Here is a 14,260-nt window from a genome sequence, read left to right as displayed (position 1 = left end):
AGCGCGAGGAGCGCGACTGGGGGTCCCGCTAAACTTCACAAGTAGATTTGCATTGCGAAATCGCTTTCTGCCTGATTCGCGCGACCAAGTATCGCGACTGACGCAAAATAAAATACACGCTGCATTTTATGCATTCGTGCTTATCGCATCTGCCGCTCAAGTTGGAAAAAACCGGACCCCAGCTTCAAGTCGCGCCACGACAACCAATCAGGAACCTGGTGACGCGACGCTCTGGCCTAGTTCAAAGGGGCAGGTCCAGCCAAAGTCATTTGTTCTTCATTCAATATGTGGGAAAGGCTCATCAAGGCAGTAGCCAGCCACCCAGAGCTGTATGACATCAACTGTGCTTTCTACCGAGACAGGAATAAAAAGGACCTAGCTTGGAGAAAGATATGTAAAGATATAGGGCAACCTGGTAAGTTCATTAATTTCTCTTTTTAAATTTTTTCACTGACCCGGGGAAGCCGCGTCAAAGCTAGCAAGCCCGCCTACTGTCCCACTATTTCCCACTGATGTACAAATACCTTTCCGCTAACAAGAGAATGTGTTTATTCAGAGGACATCTGCAGGAGAAAGTGGAAGAGCCTCAGGGACACATACTCCAAGGAGAAGAGGGTAGTTAAGGAGAAGAGTAGTGGGTCTGCAGCAGTAAAGGGGAGGAAATGGAGGTTCTACACGGTCATGGGGTTTCTGGACCCCTTCCTCACCCCGCGGGAGACTAGCTGCAATATGGTGCGGACCCTGGAGAACATCCTTCCCGAGGACCAGAGACAGCCCGAAGAGGCAGCAGCGAAGTCCCAGTCAGAAGGTATGTTTACAATGAATTAATGTAGGCAGTTAATTTATGCATGTTCTCATATAGGTATATATAAATAATTTCCCCCAGGGATCAATAAAGTATTCTGATTCTGATGCTTCTGTCGCGTTCGGTGTGTGTGCTCTAGTGATGTGCGAATCATGAACGAATCGTTCAATACTCGAGAAGCACTTTACTGACTCGTGAATCATGATTCACAAACCCAACTGACTCATTCACTGACTCATCCCTGTTGCTGTTAGCAAACTAATTTCATTAGTACAAATATATCTAGCTTATAATAAAAATTGCGGGGGGGAAACAACTGCCAGTTTCTTAACAAAAACATTTCTGCTCTGAATTGTAAGAACAAACTCTGAGTAGAAGCATCGCTCTGCTAACATGCTAACAGAACATTTGAGTCACTCAGGCCCCCCCCTTTCCTGTGCTGAATCTTAGCATGAACAAATCGATGGCTGTGTCCCAATTCAGGGTCTGCATGCTTGAAGCATGCACACTATAAGTAGGAGAAGTGCGGAAGTGAGAGGCCTGTGAAATGGGCCGGTCTAGCCCTCTTTGCGCTGCTCAGGTTGCCTAGCAACCATGATACTAACTGCGAGAAACGTTACATACAGCATTGTGTGTCCTAAATGAAGGAGAAAAAATGTTTTGTTGGTCATTCATTTTTGTCATGACATCACTTTGATTAGTTGAATATCTGAGGCTAAGACCACAGGACTGTAAAACATGATAGTTGGGTTTCATTTCTGTACTGAACAGTCATTTCAAGATTAGTTAGTAAATAACAATTAGCTAATGTTGGTCATGAGACTAAAGTCATCTCACTGTGGTAATGTAAAAATAAAATATACAGGATATATTACAGCAGTGAGCTTGAACTCTGGGTCAAAGATTCAAGTTGCAGTTATTTATATTTCCTATCACCTTAAATCTTCACTCAAAGACAAGTATCTTTGACAGTGTATATATAGATGTGTTATACATAAGAGACAAATATTGTTCATTTAATATGTTGGCATTATTACATTTGGCTCAATGCTCACATATATGTGTAAAAAGGAAAATGTACAAACTGTGAAAACTGTTTCTGATAGAATGAAGAGTAGACTGATATATTAAATATTCCTTTATTGGGTGAGAAAATCACACCTCGTCATAACTGCTTAAGTCATACAGAATAGATATCAGAGCCTTAAACAGGCTGACTTCTGCTAAATGGGTCAAACTGGGCAGAAAGTATACAAACACATAACATCCATATAGAATATGATGTAACACTATAGATCAACTTACCTCAGAATATATAAAGCATATAAACAATTACAACAATATGATGCAACAAACACAGCAGTGCTACTAATCCAAAATACTCAAAGCTTCATAGAACTGAAACAAACATTTATTTTTAGGTCCATTCTGCTGCTGATACATACTTTAGGCTTCTGAATATTAAACTTGTTTCAGTCGGTCTATTCTCTCCGTCTGTCAGCTGCTGCTGGCTCTTCCTCCTCCTCTTCCTCACACACTGCTGAGTTTATCCTGGTGGATCATCAGGGGTGCAAAGCCTCACAGATGATGTGCTTAACGAGTGAACCGTCAGCTCGTTCAAACACACGTTAAAGTCCGTTTGGCTCGACACCACCGAACAGAGGCAGCAATATAACATAGCTAACATTAACAGTGCGGTGAATCCTGCTTGTGCTGTGATATTCAGGACTGCAAACCGAGCAGCATCACGGACTTTCAGCTTGTTGTGTTTGTGGATACATGACTGACTTTAATTATCCATAAAATCATCACATTCTCTGTAAGATTAAGGTCAACTGTATGTGTGTATGTATGTGTGTGTGTGTAGAGGCTTTAAAACCAAGTAAACGCTGAAAGTACAAACATCACTAATGTCACATAACTTTGCCGACCTGTGGCCAACAGTAATGTTTTAATGTTCTTCATTATTAAACATTTGCACATATATAAGTGACATGATATTCTGTACTTACTTTTGACAGTTCACTCTTCGGCCGCTCCCTTCTGCCGTATTTTGCGGCAAAATTATCCACACCCACCGCCGTGCTATGAATTGTGGGATATATGGGACCACGAAGCGTGCACCGGACCACGCTTGATATTTGGGGAAATCGATGGTGCATTTGGAGTATGCATTTGAAGTATACTTCAAATTGGGACAGCCGTCGTCGCGTGGCGGTGACATAATCGCACTCAAAATGCGTACTTCAAGCGTGCGGTCCCTTAATTGGGACACAGCCATTCACTCACCCTCTCCCTTGTGGCTCACAGCTTCTTCTTCTTGGTTGGCCACCAATGTTAAGGCGCATTACCGCCCCCTGGCTCACAGCTCTGTGGACATTTAGATGAGAAAATATATATTTGACACATCTGAGGAAAATACTAATAATATAAAAATACATGTTCCCTTTAGAAATCTTAATTTTTTTTAATGCTTTATAAAAATAGTTGCTTATGGATATATATGAAAAGAGAAACAAATTAAGTTTGAGTGAAAATGTAAAAACTTTTGCACTCTCTAGGCAACTGACTCAAAAAATCCGATTCATCTTGGTGAGTGACTCATTCAAACTCGATTCAGTAAGAAGAATCGCATTTATCGCATTTGCACTACTATTCTTATTGTGTATATCTTATTTATCTGTTCCTCTGGCTCTCCTGCTACTTTGAGCATGTACATGACAAAAGAATTTCCCTCGGGATAAATAAAGTTATTCTTATTTACCATAACAAGTATGCACCGTTAGGCACTCTCACGACTGCGTGTGTCTCGTGTTTTCTCCAGTGTCTGATGTGGAGAGGAGGACCAGGTCTCTGCGGACACAGTACGGGAGGGTGCTGTATCACCCGGAGAAGCTGAGCGCTGGAGAGCAGGAGAAGCTGAGCGCTGGAGAGCAGGAGAAGCTGAGCGCTGGACAGCAGGAGAAGCTGTGCGCTGGAGAGCAGGAGAAGCTGAGCGCTGGACAGCAGGAGAAGCTGAGCGCTGGACAGCAGGAGAAGCTGAGCGCTGGACAGCAGGAGAAGCTGAGCGCTGGAGAGCAGGAGAAGCTGAGCGCTGGAGAGCAGGAGAAGCTGTGCGCTGGAGAGCAGGAGAAGCTGTGCGCTGGAGAGCAGGAGAAGCTGTGCGCTGGAGAGCAGGAGAAGCTGTGCGCTGGACAGCAGGAGAAGCTGAGCGCTGGACAGCAGGAGAAGCTGAGGGAGAAACTCTGTTTCTTGAGGCCTTACATAGTTCGCAGGAAAGGATATTCATCTCTGGTAAGTCTGCAAAGAGAAAAATACATTTCCTAAATATTAAAGAAGGTCCTTATCACAGTTTAAAGAAATAACAACATCAATCGGTGAGAAAATTGGGGGGGGAGACGTTAAAGTTGCAGCAGCAAGTCCTTTATATTTAGAATAACTCATGTGTCTAATGTGAAATTTTTGGAAGACTTCATGAGAATGATCAAGCATTTTTTTAGCATTTTACATTTTTGCCTTTAAATGTTTTAATATAGTTTTAAGGACTTTAACTGAAACATAGTCAACAGCAAAACTGATAAATGCAGCAGACGACCTCCCGCTGCATTGAACAGCAAATGAACATCGAAACCGGATAGTTTCTCAGATGGTGGAGCGCAAATATTCAATTCAAAATAAGTACTTAAGTTGTTCTGGGTCTGATGTGTTTGCAAAGCCATTTTATTTCTTTTAATATTAGAAAGAAACAACAAGATTCAGACTACCCTCTATGAGCAAGCACTTGGTGACAGTGGGGAGGAAATTGTCCTTTTTAACTGGAAGAACTAGGCTAAGGGAGGGGAGAGGGAGCTGGCTGAGGAGAAGGAGACAGGACAAAAGACGCACTGTGAAAGAGTGCCAGATATTAATAATAATTAATGATTAAATTCAAGGAGTTTTGAGGACATCCTGATAATAATGAGTCAAAATAGTAATGCCTGTAAGAATTAAATAATTGAACTAGTTTTTCAGGGTCAGATATAAAAACAATTTTGCAGCTTGTTCTTCTTCTCTCAAACGACTCATTTTCTGAAAGGCTGCTTGCAGGTAGGAAGAGGAAATTCTTTTCAACAAATCTGGCAGAAGAACGCTACCCAGGAGGGTTCGTTCCCAGTAGGCAGATGCTAGCAAGTATACACGGCTTTGAATCATGAAACTTTGTGCAGAGGTTTTCACACAAGTCTCAGTTAGAGGTAATCAATGGTGCTGGGTATCGTCACTGATTTCTAGAATCAATCCGATTCACAAGGTCTCGAATCGAGGAATCGGGGGAAAATTTGCCCCAGTCAGAAATATTACAATTCAGATCATGCATCTGTACATTTCCATATTTTTATTTCTGTAAAAAGAAAGATGACACTTGCGAGACTTTATCAAAGGTGTAAGCATCATAGAAGATGCCTTTGTGTCAAAGTAACTGAGGATAAAACACAGAAAAAACGTGAAGGCGACTTTCCTGGCCTGGGATTTTATAAAAATATTCTGTGTGCAGTAGATCAAAAACGAAAGAAAACCATTAATCAACATATGAACATTGCCTGATGCTGCTGAAGTGAAACAGAGCAAAGTTACAGAGGTTTTATTAGAGACATAGCTAAGAGTTTTGCAATTTTGCATAATTTTAAAAAGTTTAAACTTGTTCAGTAGCCTATTGAACAGCATAAAAGGAGGATACAGCTGGACAGCTCGGACTGATAGCCTGCTCCATAGCGACTGACGCTGTCATCATCACAGGGTAGCTTTATCTATATATCTATAAATCCTCTAAACTGCATGTTTTTTTTTGTTTGTTTGTTTTGTTTGCAGGCGGACAACTTTGTGGATCATAATGAGAAGGATGAAGAGGAGTTGAAGACTGAGGGGAACATTGATCAGGAGATGGGCAGCTCAGTAAGCAGCCAGCTGGATGCAGATGGAGGTGGCCAAGACTTGGATGAGCCCCAGTCTATGGACTCTGCCCCGAGCTTCGCCCCACTTCAGTGTCCACAGCCTCGGGTCACAGAGGTCGTGTCTCTGAGTTGTCCGCATCATCGCGATGAAGACAATCAACCTGTTAAAACGGCACCCAAACACGACGTCCTCAACCAGTTTGCTGAGGTCATGCTGGCTGACATGCGGCAGGTTGAAGACCCTGTGCTGCTTATGAGGCTCCGCAGAGACATCACAGACCTGGTGTTCAAAGCGGTGGAGGAGGACATGCGGAGGCGGTGTGTTCAAGCGCCATCCTCAGTGACTGGGAATGGCACGCAAAGCTGCTGCAATCCTCTGCAGCTGTATTCAAACATCTCCTGGAGCCAGAGGCTTCTGAGGAAGAGGAGGAACAAAGGGCATAGGACTGGAAGCAGGTCGCAGAGGCGGGAGGAGAATAGGAGGGTGTCCAGGAGTCAGTTAGCACCACCTGTCGATCCAGGGCAGTCAGCAGAGGGGTTGAGCGCAAACGGGCCTCAGGTTATTCTTCAGGTGTTTGAGATTAAAAAAGATGGGGAGCCAGATTTAGTAAAGATTGAAGATGAGCCTTTAGCCATGGACTGACTTGAGAGTCTGTCGGGGCAAGATGAGCAGGGTTTGGAGGGATGGAAGAGAAGGCTGTCATTTTTTTTCTAGTTTTTCTTTTATTTTTGGATCTTTCACCTCAGGGCCACCATAGCTAGAATTTAAACTAAAGACACATCTCTGCCTTTGCAAAGTAAATGTTTATAAGCCTGTAGTTGAACTTTTGGATGGTCTTCATTCAGAAAACTGAATAAGATGAGGAAATTAGCTTTAAACACAAGGCAGCTCTCTTTGTTACCCAGCTAAAAGAAGAAGAAAAAAACTTGTCTGAATCTTGTTTGGATTTTCTGTTGTGAATAAAGAATCTCTTGTTTTCAGCCTTGTTGGCCCTTTTCTTTATGGATTAGTAACCTGTCCAGCTCTAAACACAGCTGTGATGGATTTATGAGGAAATATTTGCAGTTTCCCCCCCCTGTCCTGCAGATGGAAGCATGGAAACCCACCACAGACCCTTTCCCAAAAATTCAAATATCATGGAAAAGTTTATTTCCATAATTCTATTCAAAACATTAAACTTTCATAGATTATAGATTCAGAGCCCACAACTTAAATGATTTCAAGTACTTCAAGTAGTGTTTATTTGTACATAATTTGGGCTTCCAGCTCATAAAACCCACGAAAACAGGATTTCAAAAAATTTGAATGCTGTGAAGACCTCACCATTAACGTCTCATTTTTTGCAGGGAAAAAAAAAGTGACTGAGTGAAGCGATTTAATGACACCTGGGGAAACCTGTGCAGGTGCTTTCAGGTTAGTAGATGAGTTATGTGTGAAACTCCGTTTAAAACATTCATGCCCTGTAAAATTTGGGCTGATGTCTTCACAGTATTCTAATTTTTTGAAATCCTGTTTTTGTGGGTTTTATGAGCTGGAAGCCCAAATTATGTACAAATAAGCACTTGAAATCGTTTAAGTTGTGGGCCCTGAATCTATAATCTATGAAAGTTTATTGTTTTGAATAGAATTATGGAAATAACCAAACTCTTCCATGATATCCTAATTATTTGGAAAGGATCTGTAAGTCACAGCTCCTCCTGAACTAACAGGACTGCAAATTAAACCCCAAATTTATGCTTATACTTTTTAAAAAGGCAAATTTCTACCTTAATCCTAAAACAGTATTTCAAGACTAATTTATTATTCCAGCATTTCCACCCTGCAAAATTAACATTAAAGAAATTTAATTTTTAAAATGTATTTATTTTTTCTTAATAGCGTCTTCAGTCATTTGTGCATACATTCATTTCCATCAATGTATGCAAACTTCCTGCCACAAAAGAATATATCTTATTTGTTTATTTAAAAATAAATAATAAAATCAATTAAAAATTGTAAAAACAAAAAAAAAAATGAGAAAACGGGGAAAAAAGTTTTTGGTGATTTATAAGTAAAGCTTGCTGATAATGTGTTTTAGTACCCTAACTGTAGTGCCTTAAATGTTTCATATTATTTAATGATTATTACTCCACACTTCAGTGTTGATTATCTTTATTTCATTATTTTTCCCGTGTTCAGGTGTCTTTTCTTTTAGGCATTATCTCGGTTGTTTTCACAGCACACGGGGTCCTTTTTGATTTTCAGTCAGGCGCTGCGGGCCGCTATCTGTCTCTGTTCCACTGAGGGGTCCTGAGCGTCATTCACATACACACGTGTGCGCCGTGTTCTCGGTAACCATGGCGGACCTCCAGATGAAGCTTCTCCGAAAGAAGATCCAGAAGCGAAACGAGAAGGACAGAGAGCGCAAATTGCAGAAGAAGAAGCGGGAAGACGAAGTAACAGGAGAAGATGGAGAAGATGGTGAGTGTTTGATGGCTAGGTAAACGCTGATGTCGCAGGCTAAGCTAACAGGTAGCGCTCTTCCCTGGTCCGTTTCTAACTTTTTTTACTCTTCTAAGGTTTAAATCTGAGTTTGGGTTCACTGTAGCTGCGCATGCAGGTATATTTTCTCTGCTACACAACTGCATGCGCATTTCGCCGCATACTAGCTCAAAAGATTAGTATACAAAACAATTTAGCTAGCACTGTGCTAACCAGGCTTCCAGAGTTTTCCTTTGGGGTTTATTAGCAACAAACTTTGATCATACTTCCAGTGAGTCTGACGGTGAGCTCAAACGGCCTCCAGGAGGAGGTACCCAGAGAGCTAAAGAAGAAACAGAAGAAGAAGAAGAATCAGGAGGAGGAAGAGGGACCAGTGGAAGGGACCAGCACAGAGGAAACTCAGATGAAGAAGAAAGCGAAAAGGAAGCAGCTGGCTGAGGGTGCTGAACCTCCAGGTAAAAACAGAGCCCTTTATACGGGTAACACACTCAAGTTTACTTTGTTGGTGCTTCGGTTAATGTCCGTGTTCTGATTGAAGCCGTGAAAAAGAGCAAAACTGCAAAAGAAGAAGAAAATGGGGAGGAGGACACGGAGGAGGAAGAAGTAGCAGATGACAATGGAGATGCAGCTGCTGACAAACCACAAGAAGAGGAGGAAGATGAGCCTGAGCTGCCGTGTGGACTCACAGGTACTGAGTGAATCAGGTTAATTGCATATGAGGCGGTTAACAGGAGAGGCCGGCTCTGCCGTGCTGCCTTCATGTGTTGCCCGGTCGCTGCTTCCATCATGAGCCGGGTGTCAGCTGAGGCATACAGAAACTCTTACGGTGGTCTTTGTGGGCGGCGTCTTTAGTGACGCCTCTGACAGGAACGACTGTAAGGACACGCTGAATCAAACCGTATCTCTGCTCTGTTTATAATACACACTGGACACTTCCTTACACCTGTTCAGCTTGGGCTTGCTGATATGGAAGAAAAATTGTATCACAATTTTTACATCTTAGTCAATAACTATATCACAATATTATAATATAATAATATAATAATTCAAATCACTAAAACCACTGTCAAGCTTAAAGATTCCTTTTTGCTCCCAAGTGAAGTTGAGGTTACTCTTGACTTGAATATTATTTATTTTCTACTGGAAAATGATAAATGTACTGTAAATGTGTTTTCAAATAAAATAAACAGTATTTATAAGAAACTAAAATCTTAATTCTGACCAGTCAAAAGCTTCAAGATTTATAGAAGAACACAAACAGAAGAGAAAATAATTTTTTCTTTGGTCAGTTTCAAGTGAATAGTAAATGGCCTGCATTTTTATAGCGCTTTACTCAGTCCCTAAGGACCCCAAAGCGCTTTACACTACATTCAGTCATTCACCCATTCACACACACATTCACACACTGGCAATGGCAAGCTACATTGTAGCCACAGCTGCCCTGGGGCGCACTGACAGAGGCGAGGCTGCCGGACACTGGCGCCACCGGGCCCTCTGACCACCACCAGTAGGCAAACATGGGGTTAGTATCTTGCCCAAGGATAATAATAGAGATATTAATTATTAAATGATAATAAAAAAAAAATCTGCAAGGTCTTTCATTCGTACAGGGTAAAACAGCTTTAACTTGTTGGGAAACAATTTAAATCATTAGGCGGCAAACATTGTGTATTTGTAAATAAACAGATCAGCTCCTGGTGGAGATCCACTCCTGCCTTGTTCTGCATGTCAATCTGTTTTTTAAGGACTGAGCGTAGATTCTGGATCAGACTATGTTAATCTAATGACCTCTGAGTCACTTTGCCTTGTGACATGGGGCACCGTAATGCTGGAAATTGCACAGAATGTCACCAAATTGCTCCTGGATCACTGGAAGAAGTTGATCTTTGAGACTGTTTCTAGTCTGGTCAGTCAGCAAAACCTCACAACTGCTTTTATCTTATGTCTTTTTATGATGACATTCAAGTATTGTACTAAATACATTCATGGCAGAAGCACTATAAACCTGTGCATAATCAAACCATGATGTAATATGAAAAATCCACAATTCTCCGTCTGTTTCAGGGGCGTTCGAGGACACATCCTTTGCCTCTCTCGCCAGTATAGTTAGCGAGAACACGCTGAAGGGAGTGAAGGGCATGGGCTTCGAGCACATGACCGAGATCCAGCACAAAAGCATCCGCCCTCTGCTGGAGGGAAGGTGGGTTGGTTGTCCACTTAGACTCTGAGCTGCTCAGCCGAGGCGGCGGAATAACATGAAATCGTTTGCTCCACTCTGCAGGGATGTCCTGGCTGCGGCAAAGACAGGCAGCGGTAAAACTCTGGCCTTCCTCATTCCGTGCATCGAGCTCATCTACAAACTCAAGTTCATGCCCAGGAATGGTGAGCTGCCGTCTGAGTCTCCTCGTCTCCTGCTTAGCTTCATCCTCCTCTTTCTCACTCGCTAACTCTGTAACTGCTCTCTTTCATCTCAGGCACCGGCGTCATCATCCTGTCTCCTACACGCGAGCTGGCCATGCAGACCTACGGCGTGCTGAAGGAGCTGATGACGCACCACGTGCACACTTACGGTCTGATCATGGGAGGGAGCAACCGCTCAGCTGAGGCCCAGAAGCTCGCCAACGGCGTCAACATCGTGGTAGCCACACCCGGACGCCTGCTGGACCACCTGCAGGTGAGCAGAAACAAAGTTCTCTGTTCTTCATTCTCATTTTTAATACTTTAAGAAGAACACCGTCTGAGTGGCTTGTTCCACATCTACAGAACACGTCCGGCTTCATGTACAAGAACCTGCAGTGTCTGATTATCGACGAGGCCGACCGGATCCTGGAGGTGGGCTTCGAGGAGGAGCTAAAGCAGATCATCAAACTGCTGCCGAGTATGTATCAGTGAAAGTATCAATAAACCCAATAGTGAGAAATTTATGAACATTGATTTAGTTGATGATTTGGCACAAAAAACTTTTAGTTCTTTGAAGAAGCGTTTTGATTTCCAAAGCAGCAAAGTAAAACCAACTCATGAGCATTTTTGTTCAGTCTAAACGTATTTAAATCATGGACCTTAGTGACATCAAACACTGTGGAATCAGTCCAGTTAAAAAAAAATGTTTCAGGTAGAGCCAATAATGTGTCATCGTGACCTTTTGGCGTAACACCAATCGTAGTTTTGAGAGAGAGGTGCTGCTTCTTTTTACTCTGACTCTAAAAGAGGAAGTGAATCACATGTAAATAAAGAGAAATGTGGGGTTTCCTGTTTTTGTATTTAAAAAACTGACCACTAACCTGTGACATGAAGCAGCTTCCTGTTTTATAAAGACTTGTATTGTAAATGTTTTATTCTCATTTCTTTGATGTGCCTTGGCTTTCTCTGAAACAGTAAATGAGCTCTCCACTGCCCTAAGCACGTGCTTTTAGTTTAATTCATTTTTAATTCAGCAAAAAAATTCCGAACATCGTCACAACCCTCAAACATCTGTCATTGGCTTTGAAGAGCTGAAAAAACCTGACCAGTGTTACCAGGATTAGCTGATCTTGGATCAAATCCTAACCCTGAGTGTAAAATATCCTGAGAGAGTCCTTAAAACTCCAGATGTTGTTAAACCCTCTCACCTGTTCTGTTTACTTTCTCTCTTTGATGTTTCTCAGAGCGGAGGCAGACGATGCTGTTTTCAGCCACTCAGACAAGGAAGGTGGAGGACTTGGCTCGCATCTCCCTGAAAAAGGAGCCCTTGTATGTTGGGGTGGACGACAACAAAGACAAGGCCACAGTTGACGGCCTCGAGCAGGTACTCAGTCATAAACTGTTGCATACAGGCCAAATCCAAAGAAGCCAGTTTCCCTTTCATCCTTTTTACTGAAATCCTTTCAGTATTTCATGAAATCACATCAGTTTTACTAGATGGTCTGAAATCACAGAAACAGCTAGAACTCAGTCTTCTTTCTCGTTGCTGATGCAGTGATCTCTCTCTCTCTCTCCTGTTTCAGGGCTATGTGGTGTGTCCATCAGAGAAGCGCTTCCTGCTGCTTTTCACCTTCCTGAAGAAGAACCGCAAGAAGAAGCTGATGGTCTTCTTCTCTTCCTGCATGTCTGTGAAATTCCACTATGAACTGCTCAACTACATCGACCTGCCCGTCATGGCCATCCACGTAAGTTCTCCAGACGCAGCTTACATGAATCTTATCTAAATATACAAGTGGTCAAAAAAACTGAGCCTCTAAAAGTTAAAGTTCTTTGGTTGTACCTGTGAAAAATAAGTTGGCTGATGTTAGAAGCAAATGGTTTTTCTTTTGTTTTATTTTATCCTTTGATATTTGAAGGGTGACGGTGAGCAGATGTTGACCTGCAGCTGCAGCTGTTCTGAGCGTTCCTTTGCTTTGTATCATTTCGCAGGGCAAACAAAAGCAGACCAAACGTACCACCACCTTCTTCCAGTTCTGCAACGCTGACTCCGGCATCCTGCTGTGCACAGACGTGGCAGCTCGAGGGCTGGACATCCCCGAGGTGGACTGGATCGTGCAGTACGACCCTCCAGATGACCCCAAGGTCAATAAGTTTTTGGGGTTTTTTTTTATTGCATATGCAGCATTAGTTTGTCATGTTAAATTATTGAGTTTGATCAAAAATTCCCAGAACAGGACTAATCTTAAGGTTGATTTTTCTCCCACAGGAGTACATCCACAGGGTGGGTCGGACTGCCAGAGGCATCGATGGTCGAGGCCACGCCCTCCTCATCCTGCGGCCAGAAGAACTCGGCTTCCTGCGGTTCCTCAAACAGGCCAAGGTGAGCTGACCACCTGCCTGGTCATTTCAGTTGTACGAACACATACAGACTTTTAAGCAGGATTTGCCTTTAAATTTTACATCACATATAGTTTTATAGTCACTGTTGAAGGTTTTGTATCTAAATCCTCCCACTGTGCTGTGGTGTCCCACAGGGCTCTGATTTGGGGACCTCCTGTTTTAATGTTTTTAATGGAAAAAATAGGACATGCCAATGAAAAGATATTCATAGACACTGATTGTCCCTTTTTTGTGTTGATTAGTTTTCTTTAAAGTCTGCATTATCTGCTTTATCTCATCTAGGTCCCACTGAGTGAGTTTGAATTTTCCTGGAGTAAAATCTCCGACATCCAGTCTCAGGTGAGAATTAACGTGCGGTTTACACTCAGCAATGCCTCAGATAGCAAAGGCAGTTTTGTGACTTGAACTCTGTCCTCCCTCAGCTGGAGAAACTTATCGAAAAGAACTACTACCTCCACAAGTCTGCCCAGGAGGCCTACAAGTCCTACGTGAGGGCTTATGATTCCCACTCGCTCAAACAGATCTACAACATCAACACCCTGAACCTCCCCATGGTGGCGCTCTCATTTGGATTCAAAGTTCCTCCATATGTTGATCTCAGTATCCTTTGCTGCTTGTTTTTATTCATTATGCTTGAAAACATCTGAATGTTACAGAATTGCACGTTCATGTAAAAGGTTGTAGCTCTCCAATAGAGAGGATCATTTTTAAAAAGAAAGATGTTCTCCTTAATTAAATGTTTCTCTTCAGACGTGCACAGCAGTAAAGGAGCCAAGCTGCAGAAGCGAGGTGGCGGTGGTGGTTTTGGATACCAGAAGTCCAAAAACGTGCAGAAATCGAAAATTTTCAAACACGTGAACAAAGGAAAGAGCGACCGAAGGCAGTTCTCCCGCTGATCCTCCCCCTCCTACTTTAATCCCATGAACTTCCTGCTTCAGAGCAGTCGGACTAACCCTTCTCCCTCAGACGTCTTTTATCAGTTTTCATGCTGAAACATTGTTTAAAGATATTTTTGTAAATGTTCACATTTAATCCCTGTATCGGCTATCAATTGTCCTTTCTTTCTTGTATTTGCAGCAAATTAAACCTCTAACAGATTAGTGTGTTTTGCTCATATCATTCTTTTTGTTAGTGCAAAAAAGCACCCGGCTGCAGGTTGATCAACCCAAACGTCCCAGAAAGACAGATGAACTGAAATTTCTGCAGGATAAAAACCTGTCACTCCTGCTGTTCCTAAAGATCTAC

General features: G+C 42.4%; 2 protein-coding genes across 2 annotated transcripts; both read left to right on the top strand.

Annotated features, from left to right (window-relative positions):
- The first annotated feature begins 202 nt into the window (after window positions 1-202).
- Window positions 203-6,714, top strand: LOC146691164 (uncharacterized). The gene is made up of 4 exons (XM_085434450.1): window positions 203-415; window positions 557-808; window positions 3,630-4,099; window positions 5,651-6,714. The coding sequence occupies exons 1-4, from the start codon at window positions 286-288 to the stop codon at window positions 6,374-6,376; spliced, it is 1,578 nt and encodes a 525-aa protein (XP_085290576.1). The 5' UTR covers window positions 203-285; the 3' UTR covers window positions 6,377-6,714.
- A 1,293-nt stretch (window positions 6,715-8,007) lies between these two features.
- On the top strand, window positions 8,008-14,113 carry ddx18 (DEAD (Asp-Glu-Ala-Asp) box polypeptide 18). The gene is made up of 14 exons (XM_085434447.1): window positions 8,008-8,194; window positions 8,488-8,670; window positions 8,754-8,903; window positions 10,280-10,415; window positions 10,497-10,597; window positions 10,690-10,889; window positions 10,979-11,093; window positions 11,860-11,999; window positions 12,199-12,360; window positions 12,605-12,757; window positions 12,882-12,995; window positions 13,298-13,354; window positions 13,438-13,615; window positions 13,766-14,113. Exons 1-14 carry the CDS (start codon window positions 8,071-8,073, stop codon window positions 13,909-13,911), a joined length of 1,959 nt encoding a protein of 652 aa, XP_085290573.1. The 5' UTR covers window positions 8,008-8,070; the 3' UTR covers window positions 13,912-14,113.
- The last annotated feature ends 147 nt before the right edge of the window (window positions 14,114-14,260 follow it).

This window comes from Copadichromis virginalis, linkage group LG16 (genome assembly GCF_057382275.1).
Source record: "Copadichromis virginalis isolate Kocher_CV1m ecotype Utaka linkage group LG16, C_Virginalis_male_GT1.1, whole genome shotgun sequence".
NCBI lineage: Eukaryota > Metazoa > Chordata > Actinopteri > Cichliformes > Cichlidae > Copadichromis > Copadichromis virginalis.
Note: the sequence above shows the minus strand (reverse complement) of the source record. Positions and strands in the feature narration are given on the sequence as shown.

Coding starts and splice junctions, on each gene's coding strand:
- LOC146691164 (XM_085434450.1), top strand. CDS start 286: ATGTGGGAAAGGCTCATCAAGGCAGTAGCCAGCCACCCAGAGCTGTAT. Junction 416..556: donor TAAAGATATAGGGCAACCTG/GTAAGTTCATTA, acceptor GTGTTTATTCAG/AGGACATCTGCAGGAGAAAG. Junction 809..3,629: donor AGCGAAGTCCCAGTCAGAAG/GTATGTTTACAA, acceptor TGTTTTCTCCAG/TGTCTGATGTGGAGAGGAGG.
- ddx18 (XM_085434447.1), top strand. CDS start 8,071: ATGGCGGACCTCCAGATGAAGCTTCTCCGAAAGAAGATCCAGAAGCGA. Junction 10,416..10,496: donor CGCCCTCTGCTGGAGGGAAG/GTGGGTTGGTTG, acceptor TCCACTCTGCAG/GGATGTCCTGGCTGCGGCAA. Junction 12,361..12,604: donor TGCCCGTCATGGCCATCCAC/GTAAGTTCTCCA, acceptor ATCATTTCGCAG/GGCAAACAAAAGCAGACCAA.